Source organism: Kryptolebias marmoratus, linkage group LG2 (assembly GCF_001649575.2).
Source record: "Kryptolebias marmoratus isolate JLee-2015 linkage group LG2, ASM164957v2, whole genome shotgun sequence".
In the NCBI taxonomy this organism is placed as follows: Eukaryota; Metazoa; Chordata; class Actinopteri; order Cyprinodontiformes; family Rivulidae; genus Kryptolebias; species Kryptolebias marmoratus.
This window is the reverse complement of record NC_051431.1, coordinates 30,875,854-30,897,654: the sequence shown is the minus strand read 5'-3', so window position 1 is coordinate 30,897,654 and position 21,801 is coordinate 30,875,854. Positions and strand designations below refer to the sequence as shown.

The 21,801-nt window shown below is 39.5% G+C and overlaps 1 protein-coding gene across 2 annotated transcripts in view; it reads right to left on the bottom strand.

Moving 5' to 3' along the window:
- The window catches only part of LOC108246543 (large neutral amino acids transporter small subunit 4), a 37,836-nt gene that overhangs the window by 5,870 nt on the left and 10,165 nt on the right, over positions 1 to 21,801 (bottom strand). For both annotated transcript variants that reach the window (XM_037979557.1, XM_017434149.3), the window contains exons 3-10: positions 18,395 to 18,614; positions 17,776 to 17,831; positions 17,472 to 17,548; positions 7,425 to 7,517; positions 7,122 to 7,255; positions 6,612 to 6,826; positions 2,184 to 2,327; positions 202 to 328 (exon numbers count right to left, since the gene is read on the bottom strand). In XM_037979557.1, coding sequence (XP_037835485.1) covers positions 202 to 328; positions 2,184 to 2,327; positions 6,612 to 6,826; positions 7,122 to 7,255; positions 7,425 to 7,517; positions 17,472 to 17,548; positions 17,776 to 17,831; positions 18,395 to 18,614 — 1,066 coding nt within the window. The remainder of the gene's footprint in view (positions 1 to 201; positions 329 to 2,183; positions 2,328 to 6,611; positions 6,827 to 7,121; positions 7,256 to 7,424; positions 7,518 to 17,471; positions 17,549 to 17,775; positions 17,832 to 18,394; positions 18,615 to 21,801) is intronic.

Below are 21,801 nucleotides of genomic sequence, written 5' to 3'. Positions count from 1 at the left end.
GCTTTGACAGCCATCTTGAATTGGGTTGACTCCACATGGTAAGCAGTTGTAGATGTACACGCAATGACTACTTTCTGAGAGTTTGATTCAAATCCATCCAGTGGTTTAGGAGATATTTTCTTAACGCTACAAATGAACATAAAAAATTTGTAAGATTTTTCCCCCTTCTCTTTTTGAAAGCTTACAGCTGCACATCCTTACCTTTTGACAGTCTTGTCATTCTCATCCTCGCAGTCTTTGAGCCTCCAGTCCATAACGTAGCCAATCACAGGGGAAGTGACCAGACACAAGAGTTGAAGCACGCCAAAGATGGAGGTGTACACACTCACTGACAGACAGACAGACAGAAACAAGTTGATTTTTAAACTTTGATATCAACATTATTATTATTTAGAAAATCCTACATTAGATGGCATGTGACCACAACCTCATGATCTAGAACAGTGGCTCCCACAGACAGGGTCGTCAAACACCACGTAAGCTGATTTGAGAAGGTCGGCAGAAATCAAATCAACTTCAATGACTGCCAGAAGCATATTTAGCCTTAAACTGTTACAAAGAGATACAAACAAGAATCATAAGTGATAAATAAAAACATGATAGTTGAGAAAGCTCTTTGTTGAACGGCTTTGTACCAATGTCTGAATACTTCTACCAGCAATAGCAGGAGTGACAAGTCTCTGTGACTTTTATTTTAAGGTGAAAGCAGAAAGGTCTGGGAGCCAGTGATCTAGACGAGACAGCTACAAAGGACACACAGTGGATGGAGGTGGTTATTCTGCCCACAGGTCTCTTACCCACTTCCATTTTCTCCACTGCAACAGCAGCATGAACACGACAGGGATGTTAAAGAGGAGTTAAAAATAAAAGGCAACCTGACACAAAAACATCTGCTTGTTCATGCGTGCATTAAAGAGACAGTCTGGTCATTTTTGAAGTGATATTCTGTCAAGTATTTATCAGTAGTTAGTACCTTATCAGGCATGACATCAGTCATGGAGCATGGAGAATGAAGAAAATGACAGAAGGCTTCATCCAGGCTAGCCAAGCAAAGGCTTGTTTTTATTGTTTTTCCAGGCTTGAAAAACAGTTCATTCTCAAAAACGATATACTGTTCTTCTACTCAGATGTGTGTGTGCAGAGCATGCTTATGTCGATGGGAGTTGAGTATGAGGTGCAAAATGTGCCACAGATTACCAGCCATTTACTCGTACACAGAGGGTGGGGAAGCACATTTTTATTTTCATATGAAAAAAGACAAACATGACTGAATAAATGGCAATTTGAATTTAACTAAGAATTACAATTTAGTGCTTTTGTTTGGCTGTTTATCTCTGTAGTTTAGTTTATATTTATTTAGCCTAAAAATGTTAAATTCACACAGCTGTTTACCCCACATCTCCCAATAAACTAATGTATTTCTTTAATATGTGTAGGTACTGTAGTTTGCACAGTTTTAGTAGATTAAACTTTAAATTCGGACAGAGACACACATAGTTCAGTAGGGCTGTAGATTTCCAAAGGTGTGCTGCTGTCTTGTTGCTGCCGGTAAGTGCTTATTCTATGACTTTGCTACTACTTCACTGCAAATCCTCGATCGACAGCCCCATCAATCCCATTCAAACTGTCAGACACTCTGAAGGCAACATGAGGGTAGGCTGGGACTTCTGTGCATGGTTAGGCTCATAATTGTCCCCCTCTGTAGTTGAGTAAACCTTTCTCCTGACTGAACAGGTGGACTGATACGTTCAGGTGCCTCAGCACTATCAGCATATAAAGGTCCGTGCTTCGCACACACACATTCATGTCAAAACACCAACGTTGGCTGGTTGAGAAAACAGCCACAAACTAAACACATTATTTTTTGAAAGCAAAGCAAACTTTTGCATGAACTAAATCATGCAAAAGTGTAGAAGTTTAATATTAGCTGATGCAGGGGTCTTTCACAGCATTATGTTCTTTCTGAGAATGAGTTGTTTTATAAGCTTGAAAACTTATTTTAAAAGGAGCTGGACCTTATTTGACTAATCATTATTGTAGCCAGGCTGAAAACTTTTGCCCTTTTCTATATAGTCCGTGCTCTGTTCTTGATGTCATGGCTGATAAGGTAGCTATTGATGACTATTAGACATCTAAAACTAGACTATTCATTTGCTGCACATTCTGTGAGCGAGCACACACACCTGTGTTCAGGTCCCCGTCTGTGAGCGACTCCAGGATGGTGTTCATGGCTCCCATGTAGAAGATGAGGCGCAGTTGAGTGACACACATGGTGATGAGGCTGAGCAGGAAGATGGGACTGAAAATACTCTTCATGAAGGACTGATCTGCAGAGGAAATGAGACAAGACGAGTTACAGGAATCAAATCTCTCTGCTGATAACCCCGAAGGATATGAAGAAGCAGAATTTTTTTCTGTCTATAGCCACACACAAAAAATATGCTTTTCTTATTATGCTTTTACTACTACTTTTGTAAAGTATGGCTGTAGTTATATCCACTGCCGAAAGGAGAACATATCTGTAATGTTTCTGTAATGTGCTGACAGATTGTTGTGATTAACTACTTGCTGTTAACTCTTTTTATCTGCTGGCAAAATCTTTCACAAACCACTGCGTGAAACTTTCAGAGAGTAATCCCTGGATGCACAGTCACAACTAACTCTTTGAAGAAGTCCAATTCAAGATGGCCACCACAGCTAATTTACATTTCTACAATTTGATGCAGTAGTAACTGAGACTCATTTACAACAAGTACTCTCATTGAGACATCTCATGATATCCAATGAGACTGCGCCTGACCTTAATGTCAAGGTTTGAGCAAAATGTTTACAACGCCATCATTTCTCAACACAAGATGAGCTTACGCTAAAATCACTAGAGCTCTGGCATGAAGGGCAACAGGCCATTCATTTATTTAGAAGTACCCCTTTTTTCTAAAACACACAGTAAATTAATAAATAAATAATTAGGGTTTGTCTCAACCACTTTGTTATTCATAAATTACTCTGACTTGATTGCACAGAATGTTCTGAATAAAACATTCGTCTTATCCAACTGCAGCAGGCTGTATCTCCTCTATTTAAGATCTAACTAACTACTGACCAAATCAAAACATCAACTGACTGAAAAATCAATACTCGACTCTACAGGTCACTAGTGCACATTACAAGTTCTGAGGTCAAACTGCAGCTTTCATCAGTGTGCCGCTGATCATTGTGAAACTCAGTTCAGCAAATTGTAGATTTTTTTGTCCATTTGGTTTTTGAGTTTTTGAGTCTCTAATAACAAGTTTATCTGTGTTTTACAGGCGTTACCTGAGGATTTACAAGGGGAAAAAAGAGATGAAAAAATACAAAAAAGAGATGATTTTTCAATTTTACAGGATGTCATCGATGAACACAGAGGTAAATGTCCCATCAGAAAATGCAACTATACTTGCACTCTTTAGAAGCACTAAATCAAAAATGTTAGCCATTCAATGACATGCAGCTCTACCGGTCATCCCCACAGGGCACCCTGCACACATGAGCACATTATTAAAAGCAAGTTCATTCTCGATCTAAAACCTTCCACCTCTTTGTTCATTCAGTGCTTGAAAACAAAGCTCACAAACCAATGTTGGACATCAATTTGTGAACAAGCACTTTTTTCATAATTAAAGGCCTTCATTCCTTGAAGTAATGCTGCTTTTCATGCCAGAGATTTAAACTAAGACAAATTACTGAGTTGTAACCATTTGGCTAAACCTCGAAAATAAAGTTCTGAGCAGTCTCATGCAGTTGATATTGCAGTTGATATTGAGGATATCAGACTCTTAGCTATGACATCAACTTACAGCTCAATATGTTTCAAACTCACTGATTTGGAGCCATTTTTATGAGGGTTAATGTTGATCACTTGTGGTAGCTATCTTGAATTGGGTTGATTCCAAAAGTTAAAAGGGTGCTGGATGAGAGTTCCTTTTGAACTACGGACACCTCAGTATAAAATTTCATGTCAGTTCACTGAGTAATTAAATACCTAAGTGCTATGATGTTCTTTTACAGAACCAAACATCCAAACAGCATGCCAAAGTGTCCACCCTGCACGTCAACACGCAGACGTAATCGTGAGGACATGAAAATCAGCATGTGTTTACAGACAGACACAAGCCCAAACATGTCTGTACTCTTGTAGCTCTGCATTTTGCCTTATATAAAACTGCAGCAGCAGAACCCAAGTACCACTGCTATGCTGCAGAAAACAGATTAACATAGAAATATTCCTTATGCCCCTGGCTGTCACGGTAACACGTTTTAACTTGCGTGAAAGGCACCGCAACTAGAAGATTCAAAGAAAGGCAACTTCTAGGAGAAGTTAAACATTAATGCAAGTTCTGATTAAAAACAGACAGATCTGCCCATATGGTTAGGTACCAGAGCATCCAGGTAATGATGGCTGCACAGATGGAGCAGGGAGGTTTATTGCCTTCACCAGTAGGTATCTGTGTCAGGCCTAATTATAGGAATTGTTTGGTCGTGCACACAGAAAACTAGGATGTCTTCTAAGCCCCTTTAGGCATGCATTTTTAGAACCATAATACACAAATTAAAGTATGTAAAGTATAAGTAGACCAAAATGCACTAGATGTCATACTTTTTAGTCACTACTATTCCAAAAAGACGAAAATACTGGTTGTTTTTTTTTTTTCCAGAATAGAGAATAAAGCAACCATTTGAGGGAAAAGGCCTCCTCTTAATATTTTCAGTTTTGGCACCAAGTATAATTTACATACCAAATTAGTACACTGTGGGCAATGATAGTGTAATTTATGACACTTAGAAAAAATTAATTACATCTCTAAACTCTCAAATGTCATCAGATCAGAGCCAAAGCCTAAAACATTAATCACAAACTGTGAGCAGGCAGGTTTGTGTGTTCGTGTGTGATTTGGGCCTCTAAAGCTTCTGACAGGAAGACCATATCCAGCTGTTCTAACACAGACCACGGTCCTCCTTAATGTATTTCATACACACACAAACTACCTGAGATCTGAACCCAAAATAATGCTTCTCTAGTGCTCCCTGCCAAAGCCCCAAACACCTGCTGAGAGGCTTTTCCAAGAACACGGTCCGAATGGATTCTACGCTCCGTTTGATACGAAAAAGACCGAGAAGGAAGAAACCCGGCCGCCTGCTAGGTGTTTCTGACCTTGATGAGAAAACCTGCAGGGGCTGCAGGGGCCAGGAAGTTTAGGAGTAACATGGGTTGACCTTAGCGTTGATGTGGATCAGCGGTAGAGGGTATTTTTTAAAGCCTAACTACTGTATACAGATGTAGGTCAAGCCTCAGAGTTTCTGCTTGGATTAGTCTATGTTTGAGAGATTTATCAGGTTATCGGAGAGCTTGTAGTGAATTTTATATATATATATATATATATATATATATATATATATACACCCCTTTTCAATGTCCCATTTTTAACCTTTTGTTGGATCTCACAATGTTTCCAAGTTTGGCCCAAAACTATCAAACCTGCTAGCATGTTATCAATCTTCAGGAAATGACCAGCAAACAAGAAAAAATAAGCTTTCTGTCAGATGGTGGAGATATGGCGGCGAACCCAGAACGCAGACGCATGGCTTAAACGAACGTAAATTACTTTAATTAACTTAAATGGACAGACAAAGCAAAAGGGCTGACGAGGCAGCAACACTAACAATAACTAAATCCAAAAACAAGATACGAGACAAGGCATGGCAAAAATCAGACAAAGCGGAATGATCCAGTGAGGGGTGAATTAGAATGACCGGTTCTTAAAGACAGAGGATAATGAGGAAAATGGACACAGGTGAGTGAGAATAATTACAAGCAGGTGGAGATGGGCGTGGCAGACCTAACAGGAAAAGTACTGGGGAGGTGGAGAGTGACAGGGCATGAACAGGAAAAACTAAACTGAAACAAGACAATAATAAAAACAACAAACTGAAAATACCAAACTATGACACTTTCACTTTTTTATAGCTGTTTTTAATCTGCTAGTCTTTGAAAATAATAGTTATCTCTGAACATCTGTTCAGTCTAAATCAGATGTTTAATATTTCTTTAACACAATTTTACAGAAAAACTGTGTCAAAGTTAGACAAATCATACAGCTTATATCTGGTCTCTATCTGTATGTGCAGGGTTAAAGCATTTTTCTTATTTCATTAAATATCACTGAAATAAAGATTTAAGCAGAATTTTAATTAAGTATAAAGTTCTTGTGCTTCATTTATTGCTATTAAAATGAGACATGAGACATTTCAAAGTTATACTTTGATAACCGTGGTTGCATGTACTTTATATAGGCAAACAGCTTTGTACACCAATGGGAATATTTGACTGTGGTTTATTAGCTGACATGATCTTTTTACTTTATGAATAGGACAGTGAGAGTAAAGTACTTGGCCAGATTTTAAATGTGAATCTTGCTAAACTGTTCAAATCACTAGACTCACCAAACATTGTGTCCGGAAACCATTTGTTTTAAGAAAAACCTGGCACCACAAATCTTTCAAGAGGAATGTATTTCATTATATTTCCTTTTATCAGCTCCCTGACATGACAGCATGTTTAACCTCTGACTTACTCTCCTCGATGCGCTTCACTTCCAGGTCGACGGTGGACAGGCACAGCTTGTTGGCATCCTGCTCAGCCAGATCTTTGGTCGGCTGCTGAGGCTGCTGTGGCTGCTTTATGACATTGCCCACGCTGAGACGACGGCCAACTGTGGTCACCTGATGGTAAAACTGCTTCCCAGTGATCTTGTGGTCAAATCCCAGCCAGCTGAATTTGATCTTAACCCTGAGAGGGCAAAAAAGGTGAAAGATGATGAAAACAGGCAGAGGAAAAGTAAGAAAGAAGGAAAACGTCAGCAGACACACAAAGGAAGAAGCATTTTTTTATGCTTCCTTTGTGTATCCAGATGACTGAGAACAAAGCCAAATGATCACATGGTTAAGGAGTATTTTCTCTATAGGACTCAGTGGAGATTTCCACACTGAAATGTGTGAGTGTGCATGTCTGTGTGTGTGATGCAGTCATCTCTGAAGACTGCAGGATTTCTGGGTTAATACTGAACCAGTTCTCTTTGACTTACGTAAAATCCATGTCCTCTGGGCCTGGGAAGGGCTCTAGAGGCCAGTTGATGAAGCAGTTGAGGAAGACGAGGCAGGCACAGCCGGCCCAGACCAGCAGGATGGAGATAAAGGCGGCACCCAGATCGTAGATGACCTGGGGGAAGCCAGACAGAACCCAAACAAAAACAGAAAAATGGAGAATCAATAACTAATCCTCTTGCTGAGTTCATGTTGCCTTTTAGGAAGAATCTTTGTGTCAAAACACTGATGATTTACTGGAGTAACATGGAATTAAATGATGTAGCTGACCGATCAGAAGTTACCTTAATGCCAGGGAAAGTGACAGCAGAAGAAGCGTAGGATCCAATCATCAGGGCGATAAAGGTTGAGCGCAGGTCTCCGAACATGTTGGGAAGCTACAGAGAACCCAGACAGAACTGATCAGTACATTTCAGCACACAAACATATGGACTCAAAAGTCCATATGTGTGTCTAAAATTTAAAGAACAATGAAAGGCACCTGTCCAGGATGTACCCCGTCCCTCACACAGTGGCTGTTAGAGACAAGAAAAGCCACTACCTCACCAAATTTTAGACAGATTTCTGTCAAATTGACTGAGTTAGTTATCCACAAAGACATGGCTAAATATATAATTGTCTGCCTTCGCCTATGGTGGTGATAAAAAACAGAAAAACAAAGAAAAATGTGGGAACTGTTCGTCTTTTTGTACCACAAACAGAAAAGGTATGATCCTGGTGCTGAATTTGAGCACTATTGAGCACAACATGTTTTAATAGTTATTAGAGAAGAAAAAGTGGAATGAACACATTTAACTTTCTCCACTGGTATTTTAGTTTGAGTGGTTCATCAGGTCTTATTTAAAAGAAAAGGCACACAGCATTGCTTCTGTAACAAGTGGAATGAATATACTGGTTGTGTGTTAGCAGCACATTCTGCAGCCCAATCCTGTTAACCTAAAACTGTCAAGCTGTAGCCTAAAAATACATCTGTAATTCTTCTGTTCTGTGAACAGCACATCAAGTTCCACCACAAATCTTTGTTGTCATATTTCCTCCTTGCACAGCTGACTAAAAGCTGCAAAAAAGGTCACTCAGTGTGAAAGAATGCACCAAACTCCATCCATGTGGGGACCCAGCACTCCTGATAAGGCTGTTACCACCCAGCCGTCAACCTGCTGCATTAAAAGGCGTTTTATTTGCATTAGAGCAGAGACAGAAAAGCCTGTTGCAACAAGTGAGTCAGAGCTTGAGAAAAGAGCACACTCTGTTTTAAACGGTAAACATGCTTCAACAAAGCTGACAGAGCTGGAGAGAAACATGTGGCTTAGATCTCTGTGAAATATGTCAGCCTTAAGCATTTTTGTTTGTTTTTGTGTTGCGCCATCTGGATGATTCAAAGTAAACTACAAGTCTACAGCAGTTAAGAAAGTGAGGAAAGGGAGTTCAAATTAGCCAGAAACTGGTAACAACAAGTAATATTGGCTCATAAATGGCGACATGTAACTAGAAGTTCTGAAAAGTGCCCATGCAACTACTGCAGAACAATTCCAACACTACTTTGTAAAAATCTAAGAAAAATGCCTACATTTTGATGTAAGACCTGTATAAAAAGTGTAGCTTGAACCAGATAAACAAAAATGTTCAATCTGCTGCCAGTGGCTCATTATGATCGCCATGGTAACCACACACCTATGTCTGTCACTCCCTGACTGCCAGTTTCAAGCAATTAAGAAGAAAATCCAAAATCTAAATTAAACCTGAAACAAACAGTTGTGTAAAACATGTAAGGGAAATTCTTGAACCCTGAGCAGCTGAAGCCACTGATGGTCATCCAGTGTTGTATGACAAGTCAAAAAGACCCTTTATTTCCAGTTTTAAGAGAATATTTTCAGCAAAAATATAATTGAAGATTGTATAAGCTCTGCTGTGTACTCTGTATTCTGGGAGTCATTTAGCACTAAGCCTGACACACTGAGTGAAAGAAGACAAAAATCTCTTTGTGCTGAAGTATAGTTTGTACTTGTACTAAAAATAAATGTGGGAGGAAAAAATTGTTTGCAAAGATTTTGAAAAGTTTTAAACAATTCAAATGTCTGTTTGTGACATCAACTGTCAGTTCAACATTCTGCGGAAAAATCAGTAAAACTCTTAAAACCTAAACAGCGATTGTGAAAAAACTTTAAAAGATATCAATGTTAAAGTTCAGTCATGTGAAGTCCAATTTTCTGTGAACTATTTAAACTTTAAATGATGTTTTTTTACTGTGAAGTTTGTCTGAACTATACATTTTCAAAGGCAGCTGAGTTTTCTTATGTGTTTCCCCAAAATACCATTCATCTCCATTTTATTTTTCTCACAATTTTTTGTCTACGTTGTGTGATGTAGTGCTGCACATTTTGGGTTATAATCTGCACATTTTGTTTCAATGCTGTGCAAAAAGATACAGGACAGAAGGTGCTTCAATGCTTTTGCATTGGCACCCTTAATAAGATTCCCTGCTGTTTTTTCTTTCCTTTAATGTCATGATTTATTTGTTCACCTATCTCAGTAATCACTGCAGGGGTGTAGCTTATCCAGCAGCTTGAACCTACTCACCCCAGGCACACGTCACTCCCCTGACTAACTGAAACAAAAGGTGAGCTTCAAAATTCTCCATGCCATCCCAAATGAAAAGCTCCTCCCCTGAAATTTTCTGTTTTCTTTTTAGTGGCACTCAGTGATTTATGTGCTGACAGGGAGGGGGTGTGACCTTTGGTTCAGATGTTAGAGAAGACAGAAGAGTGGACACAGCTGATTTAGCATCATGATGTCAAATTGAAGCCTTTTACTTCGATGCACACAAGGTCAACAGACTCAGACTTGCCCTCTGGCACCCCCCACCACTACCACCACCACCGTACAATTAAGGCTGGTTTTTTCTCATGCTGTCTTTTGCAAGAGCTCTAATGTCATAATTTATAGAAAGAGAATGTGGACTTTAACATAAGAAATTCTTTGAAATATCAGAAAGATACAAAAAAGTATATATATATATATATATATAAATAAAAAATTCCCTTCTCACCCTCCACGGGTGGTCTTTGTTTCATCCTCTGAGCTCGGGACCTATATATATATATATATATATATATATATATATATATATATATATATATTTATTAATTTTTTTTCTTAAAAAACCTCTAATCAAACCTGACAAAAACAGACATTTGAGAATTGAGTTTCTGTCACACTGGGGCTTTCTCTGGGTTACTATAGGTCTAAGTCAGTCAGTCTGATCTGGTCTGCTGCTCATAAGAAGAAGTATGGATTAATGAGGTCAGCACTGTGAAGCATGTGTGAGCCAGTAGTTGGGAGGAACAGCAGTCAGGGATGATGAGCTGCAGGTAACAATGTTTTTTGTAGCTAGAGCCAAAAAAACCAACAAGCCACAAACATCATTCAGGCAGGCAGGTAGATTTGTGAGTGTTGAACAGAGCGAGACAAAGAATCAGTTGTGGCTTCAGGCGATATGACACACTGAGTCTGTACACCATCAAGCAAACCGGCTGGATTACTGGGAACTGAACTGTTAAAAACATTTGATCCAACAAGTGGTTTAAAAAAAACTTGTTTCATCTAGTAGCACACATACTGCTGTCATAATCTGGGGGTGAGGCTGTTTGTTTTATAAATTGAGTTTATTTCTGTTATTTTGTTACAGGTTCAGTCATGGTTGTCATTGATTTTCATCCTTTCATCCTCTCATTAGCCTCACCTGCACACACTCAGTAATCACCCCTACCTAATCATTGTTCCATCGTGCTGTTTGCGCTCTGGTTCCTGAGCCTCCTTGTTTTTCGTCTGGCTTGTTGATGCAATTCGGTTTGTCTTGGTTTGTGTGTTGTGACTTTTGCTGCCCCTATAGCTCTTTATTTAGGTTAAAGTTTTGATTTTTTCTGAAGTTGTCTGCCTGCTTGTCTGCACCTTGGACCTTTATCGTCACTGCACCTCTTCACAACTATAGCAACCTATCCCCAATCGGGATGAAATTGTTTAACCCTAGTCAACTATATGAAAAATATAATAATAACAAATATACTATATATGCAGTAAAATGCACATTAGCAGGGAAAGTTGTCTTATCTGAATATGAACAATAAAAAATATGATGTACATTTTGGATATCTGTAACATTCCAATAATGACCTGATGGCAATCTGCTTCTTTCTGGGGATTTTTAAACAGATTGTAAAATGTTCCACACAGATATATAACAGTGTTGGTTTATATGCCAAATTTACAAAACTCAATAATATTAAAATATTATTGGCATTTAAACATATGTAGACCAAATGAAATATGTTTTTATTCATTTTTTCATTAACAATCAGGGGGTGTTGCAGCACCCTGCACACCCCTGCATCCCATGGCCTTGTTACCAACTATAACCATGTATAAAGTTTAGATGCTATTGCTACATATAAGCAAAAACTAATTAAGGCAACAAGAATAAGGCATTAATGCAGGAATTAGGACAAATCAAAGCAATAAATGTAAAAGTCATTAACTTTATTAGAATTCATTTTAAGCATAAAGTATCATCCATATCTCTCCCTGACTAGAGGTCCACAGAAAGTTGTAGCAATCAGTCCAATTGATTCAGTCTGAATGGAAACAGCTGGAAGGCACCTGATAATCAAAGTGTTTTCCACTTTAAATCCCTGCAAGATTTTTCTCAAGAGAGCAGGAGCTTGTTTTGGTGATTTTTAATCATCAAAGGAATGTGTTTTCTGTTTTTCTTAGCCTTCAAAGTAAGCCATGTGATTACAGAATACTTGATCAGAGCCTTTCCAAGTGTTTATTCTGGAGATTTTGCCTTTGTTTTTTCCTCACCTGTTCTTTTCTTTTTCATTAACCTAAGGAAATACCGACTTCTTGTTAGTCTCTAACTCTGTTACATCACAGCATCAAGCTCTATGTGGTGCATCTTGAAAACAGTGACACCGACAAGCAATGTTATTGTTGCTTCCTCACTGAATAGCTCTTTTGTTAGCTTTGCATTTTGTGTATCCATGCAGAGAGGACACACATAGATAGACTATTTGAACAGCCACTATAGGTTCACTTTAGTTTCAGAGCAGTCACCTGGAGATAAGCAATCAGGGACATATGGACTAAGATCATCTTACGTTGAGAAATGACACAGTTACAGCTGCTTTGGTCAAACCTTGAAAAGAAACACGCTCTGAGTATATGTTGGGGATGACTCTCAACTACTACCACATCAAATTTTAGCTTAATATATGTACATTTGACTGAATTTTAGTGTTGGCTAATGTCTTGAATTAAATTGACTCCTAAAGTTAATCAGTTGTAGACATTACATCCATTGATTACCTTCTGCAAGTTTCATTAAAATTCGTCTAGTTGTTCATGAGATATTTCAATAACAGACAAACACATCCACATGAGCAAAAACATGATTATCCATATTCACCTTTTGGTGGTTTCTGTCAGGTATTACTCTGCTGAAACCTGTTGAGCCAGTATTCTGTCATCTTTGGATGAGAGAGCTGAATGTGATCAGTCCAAAGCTAATATATACACAGTGCACCATGTGACCCTTTTGCATATAATCACTTGTTGATAATATTCCAACAGTGCTTCAGGTGAGACTGGCACTTCCACAGGCCGATCCTTTCTGAGTGTGCTGGGAACATGTTCATCCTGGGACCTTTAGCCCATGTATTTTGCAGTCACTGTGGATAGGAGTGTGTGCTGTGTGCTCAACGTGGAAGTGCAAAGAGCAGGAGGTAACACAGAGATGCAGTGAAAAAGAGAAAACACGTTGAAATATTCAAGCTTGGCAGGATTTACAATAAAACGGAAACTGGACTCAGCCGCCTAAGAGGAAAGAACAGAGAAATGAAAGAAGGAAGAGGGTTTTTTTGTTTTGTTTTTGCTGAAGCCGGTGGAAACTTCAGCAGGCTGCTGATGGAAGGCTCAGAACCGGCTCGGACCGGCCTGGTCCTGACACACATGGGAGGCTTCTTCCATTGTAAAGAGCAGCCAAGTGGAGATTAGCAAACACCATCTGACGAAGCCCAGACAGCATACCTCCATCAGCCTGACGTCAGATCCCATCACATAAGATATCTGCTACATTTAACGCCCTCCACCAAAGGCAGAGGCAGCAGTGTGTGTGCTTGTTTGCGTTCATTTGTTTGTACAATTAGCAAAATATCCAATGACCCACAGAATAGATTTAAATGAAAATTTAAAAAAAAAAATCATTAAATGTATATCTATAATAAATTAACTTTTAGAGGTCACTCCAGTTCAAGATGGCTGCTATAGCTAATCAACATTAGCCAACACAAAAATGGTTCTAACTCTGTCGCTTCTCATTATAAGATAACTTTGGTTCAAAACTCTGGCATAAAAGGCAATAGGCAATTTGCATTCCTTCAAGCCTTTAATTTTGAAAGCAATTTCAAATGAAAACATTGGACCTGAATGTTAAAAACTGTGACAGAAGCACGCTGTAGTCAGGAAGGAGATATCTCCTAGCCAGGCTGAGGGACCTCTCTGTTTCTGACAGGGACAGACCTCTAAAAACCAGATTTCTACATCAGCATTTGCTGCTCATCATTTTGAGGTAATCTAAACCTTTGATATTCATTCAAATGTTTACTTCTGCTTTATGCCTTTAATGAGGTCTTATCCGATGAATATTGTACATTTGACTTCTTTCCCCTAACCCTTACATCTTTAGCAGAATAACAAGTCTATTCTTTTCAGTTTTCAGAACTATAAACTGTCTAGTTAATACCTAAAACAGACTTTTGATCTGAAAGTGTTCAATTCATCAGGAAGGTTATTAGAGAGGTGACTTCTCCAATGGCTAACAAACACCTACAGTTGTTTCACATGTTCAGTGACAAAAAGAACTGTGAACCAAGGAAATGTGCATTATGAGGTCAAATGCCTACTGAAGGCAGAGTTTCAGACTGAAAAACAAACCAAAGCAACAGTGTATGTTCCAAAATGTGCCCCAATCGAGACAAAGAACAAGAGGAGGAGCTTCATGTGTTCCTGTGGGTGTGGCTAAACTATATGTACATACTGTAAGTGTAAGTACAGAGAGGGTCTGTCTGAGAGCGCATGATAAAACACTGAAAGGCTTCTCTGTAACATGATGCTCTTCTTCTCCCACCATTCTCCATGTTTTCCTGAGTGGGCATCTACAGAGGAGAGAATGAGGAGGCGAGGCAAAATCTGGAGAAATGAAAGGCCTGGCATTCCTTAAAGGACTGCATATCACCCGCTGTCTTTCATGCCAGAGTTTTAGACAAAGACCATCATACTGAATGTTGAGAAGTGAGCTGTAGCCATTTTGGTCAAACCTTGACAGAATGACTCTGGGAAACAGAGGATGAAATAAACATCTTTCCAGTTCTAAGAAACTGAAACATGTCGATATAGAGAGAGATGGAAGGTTCACTAAGACCTGAAAAGCTTTTTTTCTTTAGTTACTTTGTTTTTGTTTGTTTGTTTTCTTCCTTATGATGCCCAAGTTACACCCTTAGAAAAATAAAAGGTGCATAAAATGGCTGTTTTTTCTGCAACAACCTTTAACCTAAAGGAAAATGAGGGGAAATGGAGGACTGAAGTGCAACAACATTCACTCCATTTGGATCTCTCTGACACACAGTTTCCAGGAATTATTCTATACTGACACGTTTACAATCTGTATGTGAAAATGGAAGAAAAACTGTTCTATTTTTCAATCTTTAAATTGTTTCTGTGCCCACAGGACTGACATATAGTGGCATGCTGTACCCCTGCATGCCTGTAACACAGTCTGACTGACGTATACAAGTCCAACTTCACAGAGGAGGGGTGCGGAGGCAGCTGAGGAAAACAACACTGGGAGGGGGGAGTTGGGGCAGAACGAGACGAGATGAACAACTTCTGTGCGAGTGTGTTTGTGTGTGGTAGTCTGGGTCACAGCTGACTGCTTGATGTGACACAACAGGGCGGGTACATTCATGTGTACACTCAGTTCTTCTGTTGCAGCTTCCTGTTTGTCTCTTCTGTGTCACTGCCTCTGCTCTGTGTGCCAACCTTGGTAAAGGCAACAGTATGTGCTGACGCCTGAAAGGGAATCTCTACAGTTCACAAACTCAAAGGCACTGAACACGGAAGTTACCAATACCTGGTTACTACCCACCGCTGAAGAGGAAAGGCGAGCATACATGTGTATGTTTGTGTCTGTCTGTTAGCAAACTTTCAAAAAGTAAACATTGGCTATGCATCTATACCTGATTAACATGAGGAGTTAATCCAATTTATGATGGCTGCCAGGGCCAACTGATCTTAGAAAACACAAAAATGACTCTAACTCAGTCAGTTTTACAGATATTTTGCTGAAATTTAATGTGGTAGTAGCGCAAACTAATTCCCAGCACATGCTTTGCACATCTTTGCTTAAAACCTTAGTATCTGAAAGAAAGTAAGTAGAAAGTAATTATTGGCTGTACATCTACAGCTGATTAACATTTGGAGTCAATCCAATTCAAGATGGCTGCCACAGCTAATCATTCTTAGTAAGCACAAAACCTGCTTTAACTCAGTCAAATTGACAGATATTGAGTGAAAAGTTGATGTGGTAGTAGGTGAGAGTCATCCTCAACACATACTCAGAGTGTTAACTGATTCTGTGAGATCTCGTCATATCGCATGAGATTGTCCATGACATCAGTTAGGAGATTTGACTGAAATGGCTGTAAATCTCAAAATATGACCTTAGTTTAAAACTCTGCCATGATAGAAAGTGGGTGGTAAGCATTTCTCCAAAAAAATGCTACCCCTTCCATTTTCTTCAAACCAAACACTGCAGATACTTTATGGTGTTCCCACATCTGTAGAATTGAAATGTCAACCAAACATTCACATACAAGCACAAAGTTGTGATCCATGTGTGTGTTTTTTGGTTCACTAACGCTGACTAATTAAACTCCTGCCCCACCTCTCTCTTTCATGTTGTCTCCTGTGGTGCAGCACATCCTGACTGCTGGCACAGATGATCTGCTCTGAACCTGGCTACTCTGGACATGGCTGCTCGGCACTTCCTCCCTGACATCTCTTCTCAGCTGCCAGCAATCTCTCATCCATCACTTCAAATCTCTCCCCTTGTCCAATACATCTGTGTGTCTGTCTGTAAACTCCATTACTCCACACATCACCAGTCCACTCTGCTTCACTTCCTCACACCTTTTTCTTTTGCAATTATTTAATATCTCTATTTTGATGCTTTGTTTGAAATGATTTCTCAGATTCCAGTTTCAAATTAGAATTAGAGGCCTAGCATTCCTTGAAGAAATGCATATTACCCACCAATTGTCATACCAGAGTTTTAGACTAAGATCATAATTGTTCCTTTTTTATATCAGCATTGTGTTGAAATCTTCCTTGAGTGAAACTGAACCAAACAGGATCAATACAACCAAATACTTTAGTCAATTTCTCACAAAACAAAAGTAAAACCCTGACTTTCATGAGTCATTTGACAGTGAGACAAATCCAAGTACTGTTGCTACTCAGCTTATTTGTAATAGCACAATTTTAAGATGAGTCCAGTGTTACCAGAAAACATGTAATAAATACATTTATTCACATCTCTATAAAGTAGAAGTGTCTACGGTCAGAAATTGTCAGACAGCTATGTATCTTAAGATTGTTGTTTCAAACTCTGTTGTGTGATATTATTTTTGCTGTCCTTTTTCATGCAATTATATGGTATTTATTTACTCAAACAAGAGTCCTCTACTGTGACTGAAAGAAAACATTTTGTGCTAATAGTCTGACAGGTTGCATGCCAAGCTAACTGGCTGGGTACCATTTATCTTACAACAAGAAAATGTCTTCTATCCTCCAACATGTTGAACCACATTGGAACTACACTGCATTTCAAACCAGAGGATACATGTCTGTGTTCTACAGGTGGGAGCAGTCATGCTGTTGTGAATGTTATGGGGATAGATAAAAAAAATACTTAGTGGTTTAAATATGATTTTTGGTAGCTTAGTTAGCCAATAAGTGAATGCCAAAGTCCAAATGCCTTTAGGTTAAATAATTGTCATTTAATGGCACGGTACAGATTTATTGAATTTCTAACCATAAAAGGTGGAAGGAACTTTGAAAATAAATTTAGTCAAAATCTGTCCTTGTCACTTCATAGCTTTGTACAAGGCTTTTCAAAGCTTTTGAAACTGTCATGTCAGAATAGGAAAATTTTGTTAGATTAACAGGCCAACTAAAAACACAGTGTGCAAAAACTCGAAGCTTCAGCAAAGTTTCCTTACCGTTAGAGAGGTGAAGGTCATGCACATGCCTCCAAACCCGTTCAACGCTAGTGCAACGAAGATTAGGACGGACAGATCTGCAGAACAGGAGGAGCAAGTACAAATGAGTCAAAACCAGACAGCTCCCTCACAACCTGCCTGACTGACGGAAGAGTCACTGTCGCATCACAAATACTCCTGATTATTTTGGCCAAAGAGAACATCAAGCTGATAAAGGACAGGTTGTAAGGTAATACTTCTTTTGACTGAACATAAAGTATTGATAAATTGATGTATGTTGAATGACACAAGCAAAGATACATACTATTTGGATCACTGGCACCATAGGCAATGAGGAGACAGGAGAAGGCGAAGCAGCCACTGCAAACAGAAATAACAAATATAAAGATTAGGAAATTATATTTTCATAACCTTAATGGGATGGTCTGGTGATTTTTGCAGTGATGTTATGTCTGATGGTTATCAATAATTAGTACCTTATCAGTTGTGACATCCATCATAAGGATTATGGAGAAAACTTTACAATTTTCCATGTGTGTACCAGTCAGTACATCTAGTCAGTCTAAAGGTTTACTCAACTCCCAACAGACTGATCAGCCTCAACACCATCAACATGTAGCAGTCTATGCTACATTTGCATAACACAAACATTGTTTGGTTAAGGAAACAGCAACAAAGTAAACAAATGATGTCATACAAAAGTATGGAGATTAAATATTAGCTCATTTAGTGTTCTTTTACACTGGTGTGTCGTTTTGGCCCTCTGCCCTCTTCTTTATACTCTGTGCTCTATGACTGATGTCACAGCTAATAAGTTATCAACTATTTATAATTATTCGACAGAACATCACATCAAAAATGACCAAAATTGTTCCTTTATGTATCCAAATCATCTCAAGTGAAATTTCCTTCTCCAAGCTCACCTTCCTAAAAGTCGTAGCTTTCGTGGGCCGTATTTATCCATGACGATGCCCAGGGGCAGAGTTATGGCTGACAGCAGGAAGGAGCCCACAGTGAAGGCCAGGTTCAGCATCTCATCCTGGTCCTTGCAGATGGGCCAGTTATTCATCAACAGGAACTCCTCTGCTGCGCCATCAGGCTCAGAGATGGATGAGTTGGAGATGTTAAGACTGGAACTGTTATCTAGATGGATAAAAAGAGAGAAGAGAAAGGGGAAAAGAATGAAAGCTGTTTTTATATTTCAGTATTAAAAGCCTAGTATTCCTTACAGTAATGCATATCACCCTACGACATTTCATGCCAGAGTTTAAGACTAAGAACATCTTATGTTGAGACATGTTTGACTTATAGCTGTTTGATCAAGCCTTTAAAAGAACATTATGTGAGATCTCATGTGACACTGTAAAATGTTAAGCTCCAGTATATGCTATAAATGACTCTCAACTACTATATGTAAAATTGTTTTAGTTCAATCCACCTTTGTGCTTTTTAAGGTCAGTTGGCTGTGGCAGCTATCTATAATCTGACTGAATCTAAAAATAAATCAGTTGTAGATGCATATTCAGTGATAACTTTCTAAAACATTGATTAAAACCTTTTCAGTAGTTCACAAAATATCTTGAAACAAGTACTCAAACAGGCACAAAAATCATGGCTCACTTTCACCATTCGGCAGCATCCAATAAAAATAAGAGATCTGAAGTTTAGCATTTTCGTATGGCCAACATAAAGGCCCTGTGGATATGTTCTCTAGACATCTTGGTGTTGTTTAAAAGTATTCGTTTTCAGGTATTTGAACATGGTATACTTCTGATGTTGTTCATTGGAGCCTTAACTTCTCACATCCCATCCCTTGCCTCCGTCATCCTCTAAGAGCCGACCAGCTGATTGAAAAGCCAATACATTAAAGGTCAAGTAAACAAATAAGACTGTTCTGGGTAAACAGGAACCAGAAATAGTCTGAGCTGAATCTTGGCACAGAGGAGGGAACTCTCTGTGACGGTCTCACTCCCTCTGCTGAATCACTGGTAAACACAGTCCACTGAGTTCATGGGAAGTCTATTTTAGTTTGTGGACTCTATTATACCATTTGCTGTTAAACTCTGTTGACATCAACTGAGAGACAAGACAACAAAGAGGAGAGCTGCGATAAGAAAACAGCTCATCACTCATTTTAACTTGTTTACTGTCAAAATGCCAGACAGAGCAGAGAGATAGAGAAGTTGCTTCACACATTCGCATGAGGAGGAAACAATAAACTAGTTAGCTCAGAAGTGTTTGTGTTCATGTGTGCATGTGTGTGTGTGTATGTGTGTGTTTCTGTCCGTGGGGAACAACAGAAACCTTTGCAGTAACGAATAAACAGCACAACTGAGAACTGGTTTGTTCTCTGTGCTCATACGGGGAGGTCAACATTGCCTTTGCTGATTCAGCTCACAGTAAAACACGATTAGGAAGGAGGTGTTGATGCTGGTCTTCTGGATAAGGGATTGCAACAGGAAGCCACAGTGTCGTATGAAAGCCATTCCGATGTGGAGAGCTAGCTTGAGGGTGAGAGGATGGAAATAGATGAAAGGCAGCAGGACTTCACGAACATCTGACGATTGCAGTGCTGCTCTAATGCTGATAGATCAACTCATAGAGGGGTGTGAGGGCACTGGAGTTTGAAAACTGGTGGGATTATACAGCAAGACAGCAATGTAAAGAACTCCTTAATAATTCTCATTAGCCTGAATTTTATTAAATGACACTCAATCTATAAGAGACTGAAGAGAGCCATGATATCTTCTCCAGCAAACAAACTCACTGAGACATATTGCTAATTACTGATAGAAACTGAAACTTTAACAACTAATAATCAAGAGGTTCAGAACACCAACAATAGTGTCCACAAGGGAACAGCTGTCTCCATATTCAGGACTGAACTTAAAAAAGCTTTTTTTTTACATGTCAAACACACAAAACAACAGTTTTAAGAAACTCTACAGGTATCTCTACAGATAAGCTCACTGTACATTAAATATGTGATCAACTGGATTACTGTCAGATTAGGAAAAGCCAGAGGATCACTTCACCTGGTGGGATTCATCCTCTGGATAATACTGAGTTCTGTGCAAAACTTACATGCAAACCATGTAACTACTGGTGTTTCACTTAAACCAGGTGAGGCTTTTTAAGTTATGCTTTGTAACAATAAGAAGACACAGTGTTCTTACTGCAGGGCTTGTATTTTAGGAGTATTGTGAGCATTAACTGTTGACTGTCAAGCCAACAGCAGCATCAGTAACTTTAAATGCTGACTAATCAAATGGCTGCAGCAAACCTGAGCCAATAAGGGAAAAACCTTAACCCCACCACCACACACACACACCCTTCTCTGAAAGGTTTTATTCAACAGGTCTTACTATGTTTCACCTGCTAAACATTAGTGAATATTCACCATAAAAACTATGGTGTCTGATTCTCAACACGTCCTTGTCTTCTGTAGGTATCTCATATACAAACAGGCCCAGCCCGAAAACATTCATTTGGATTAATCATTACTAAAATGTGGAGACAGCTTGATTTCCTAAGGGTGCTTTTCTAATATGCCCACAGAAATCCCCAGGATACTACATACAGCAGTGTCAGTGTCTAAACAATTGCACTGACCAAGGTGTAATCACAAAAGAAAGATCCTAGAGATCCCAGAGCTGTGCCAATACAGGGGGCCCAGAAACATCTCAAAAACAGACTTTTCTCTTGTGATTAGGAGATAATTAAGATATTTATGTTTAGCCAATGAGGTCAGTTAGTTCTTTTAGAGCTGTACATATGCAGGGTTTCCCCCAAAAAAGAGGCTAAGCCCGGTGGCAGGTGGCTGATCGCTGGCTGATCGCCGGCCGACCATGATTTAGTTAAAAAAAATGATTAAAGTTGACAGGAAAGTTGAAAATATGGCTATTTATTATGTGATATTGTATTTGTGTCAAATATTTACACAACTATCCATCCATCCATCCATCCATCCATTGTCTTCCGCTTATCCGGGGTCGGGTCGCGGGGGCAGCAGTCTAAGCAGGGAGACCCAGACTTCCCTCTCCTCAGCCACTTGGGCCAGCTCCTCCAGGGGAATCCCAAAGCCTTCCCAGGCCAGCCGAGAAACATAGTCCCTCCAGCGTGTCTTGGGTCTTCCCCAGAGCCTCCTCCCGGTGGGACGTGCCCGGAACACCTCACCAGGGAGGCGTCCAGGAGGCATCCTCACCAGATGCCCGAGCCACCTCAACTGGCTCCTCTCGACGTGGAGGAGCAGCGGCTCTACTCTGAGTCCCTGCCGGATGACCGAGCTTCTCACCCTATCTCTAAGGGAGAGCCCAGACACCCTGCGGAG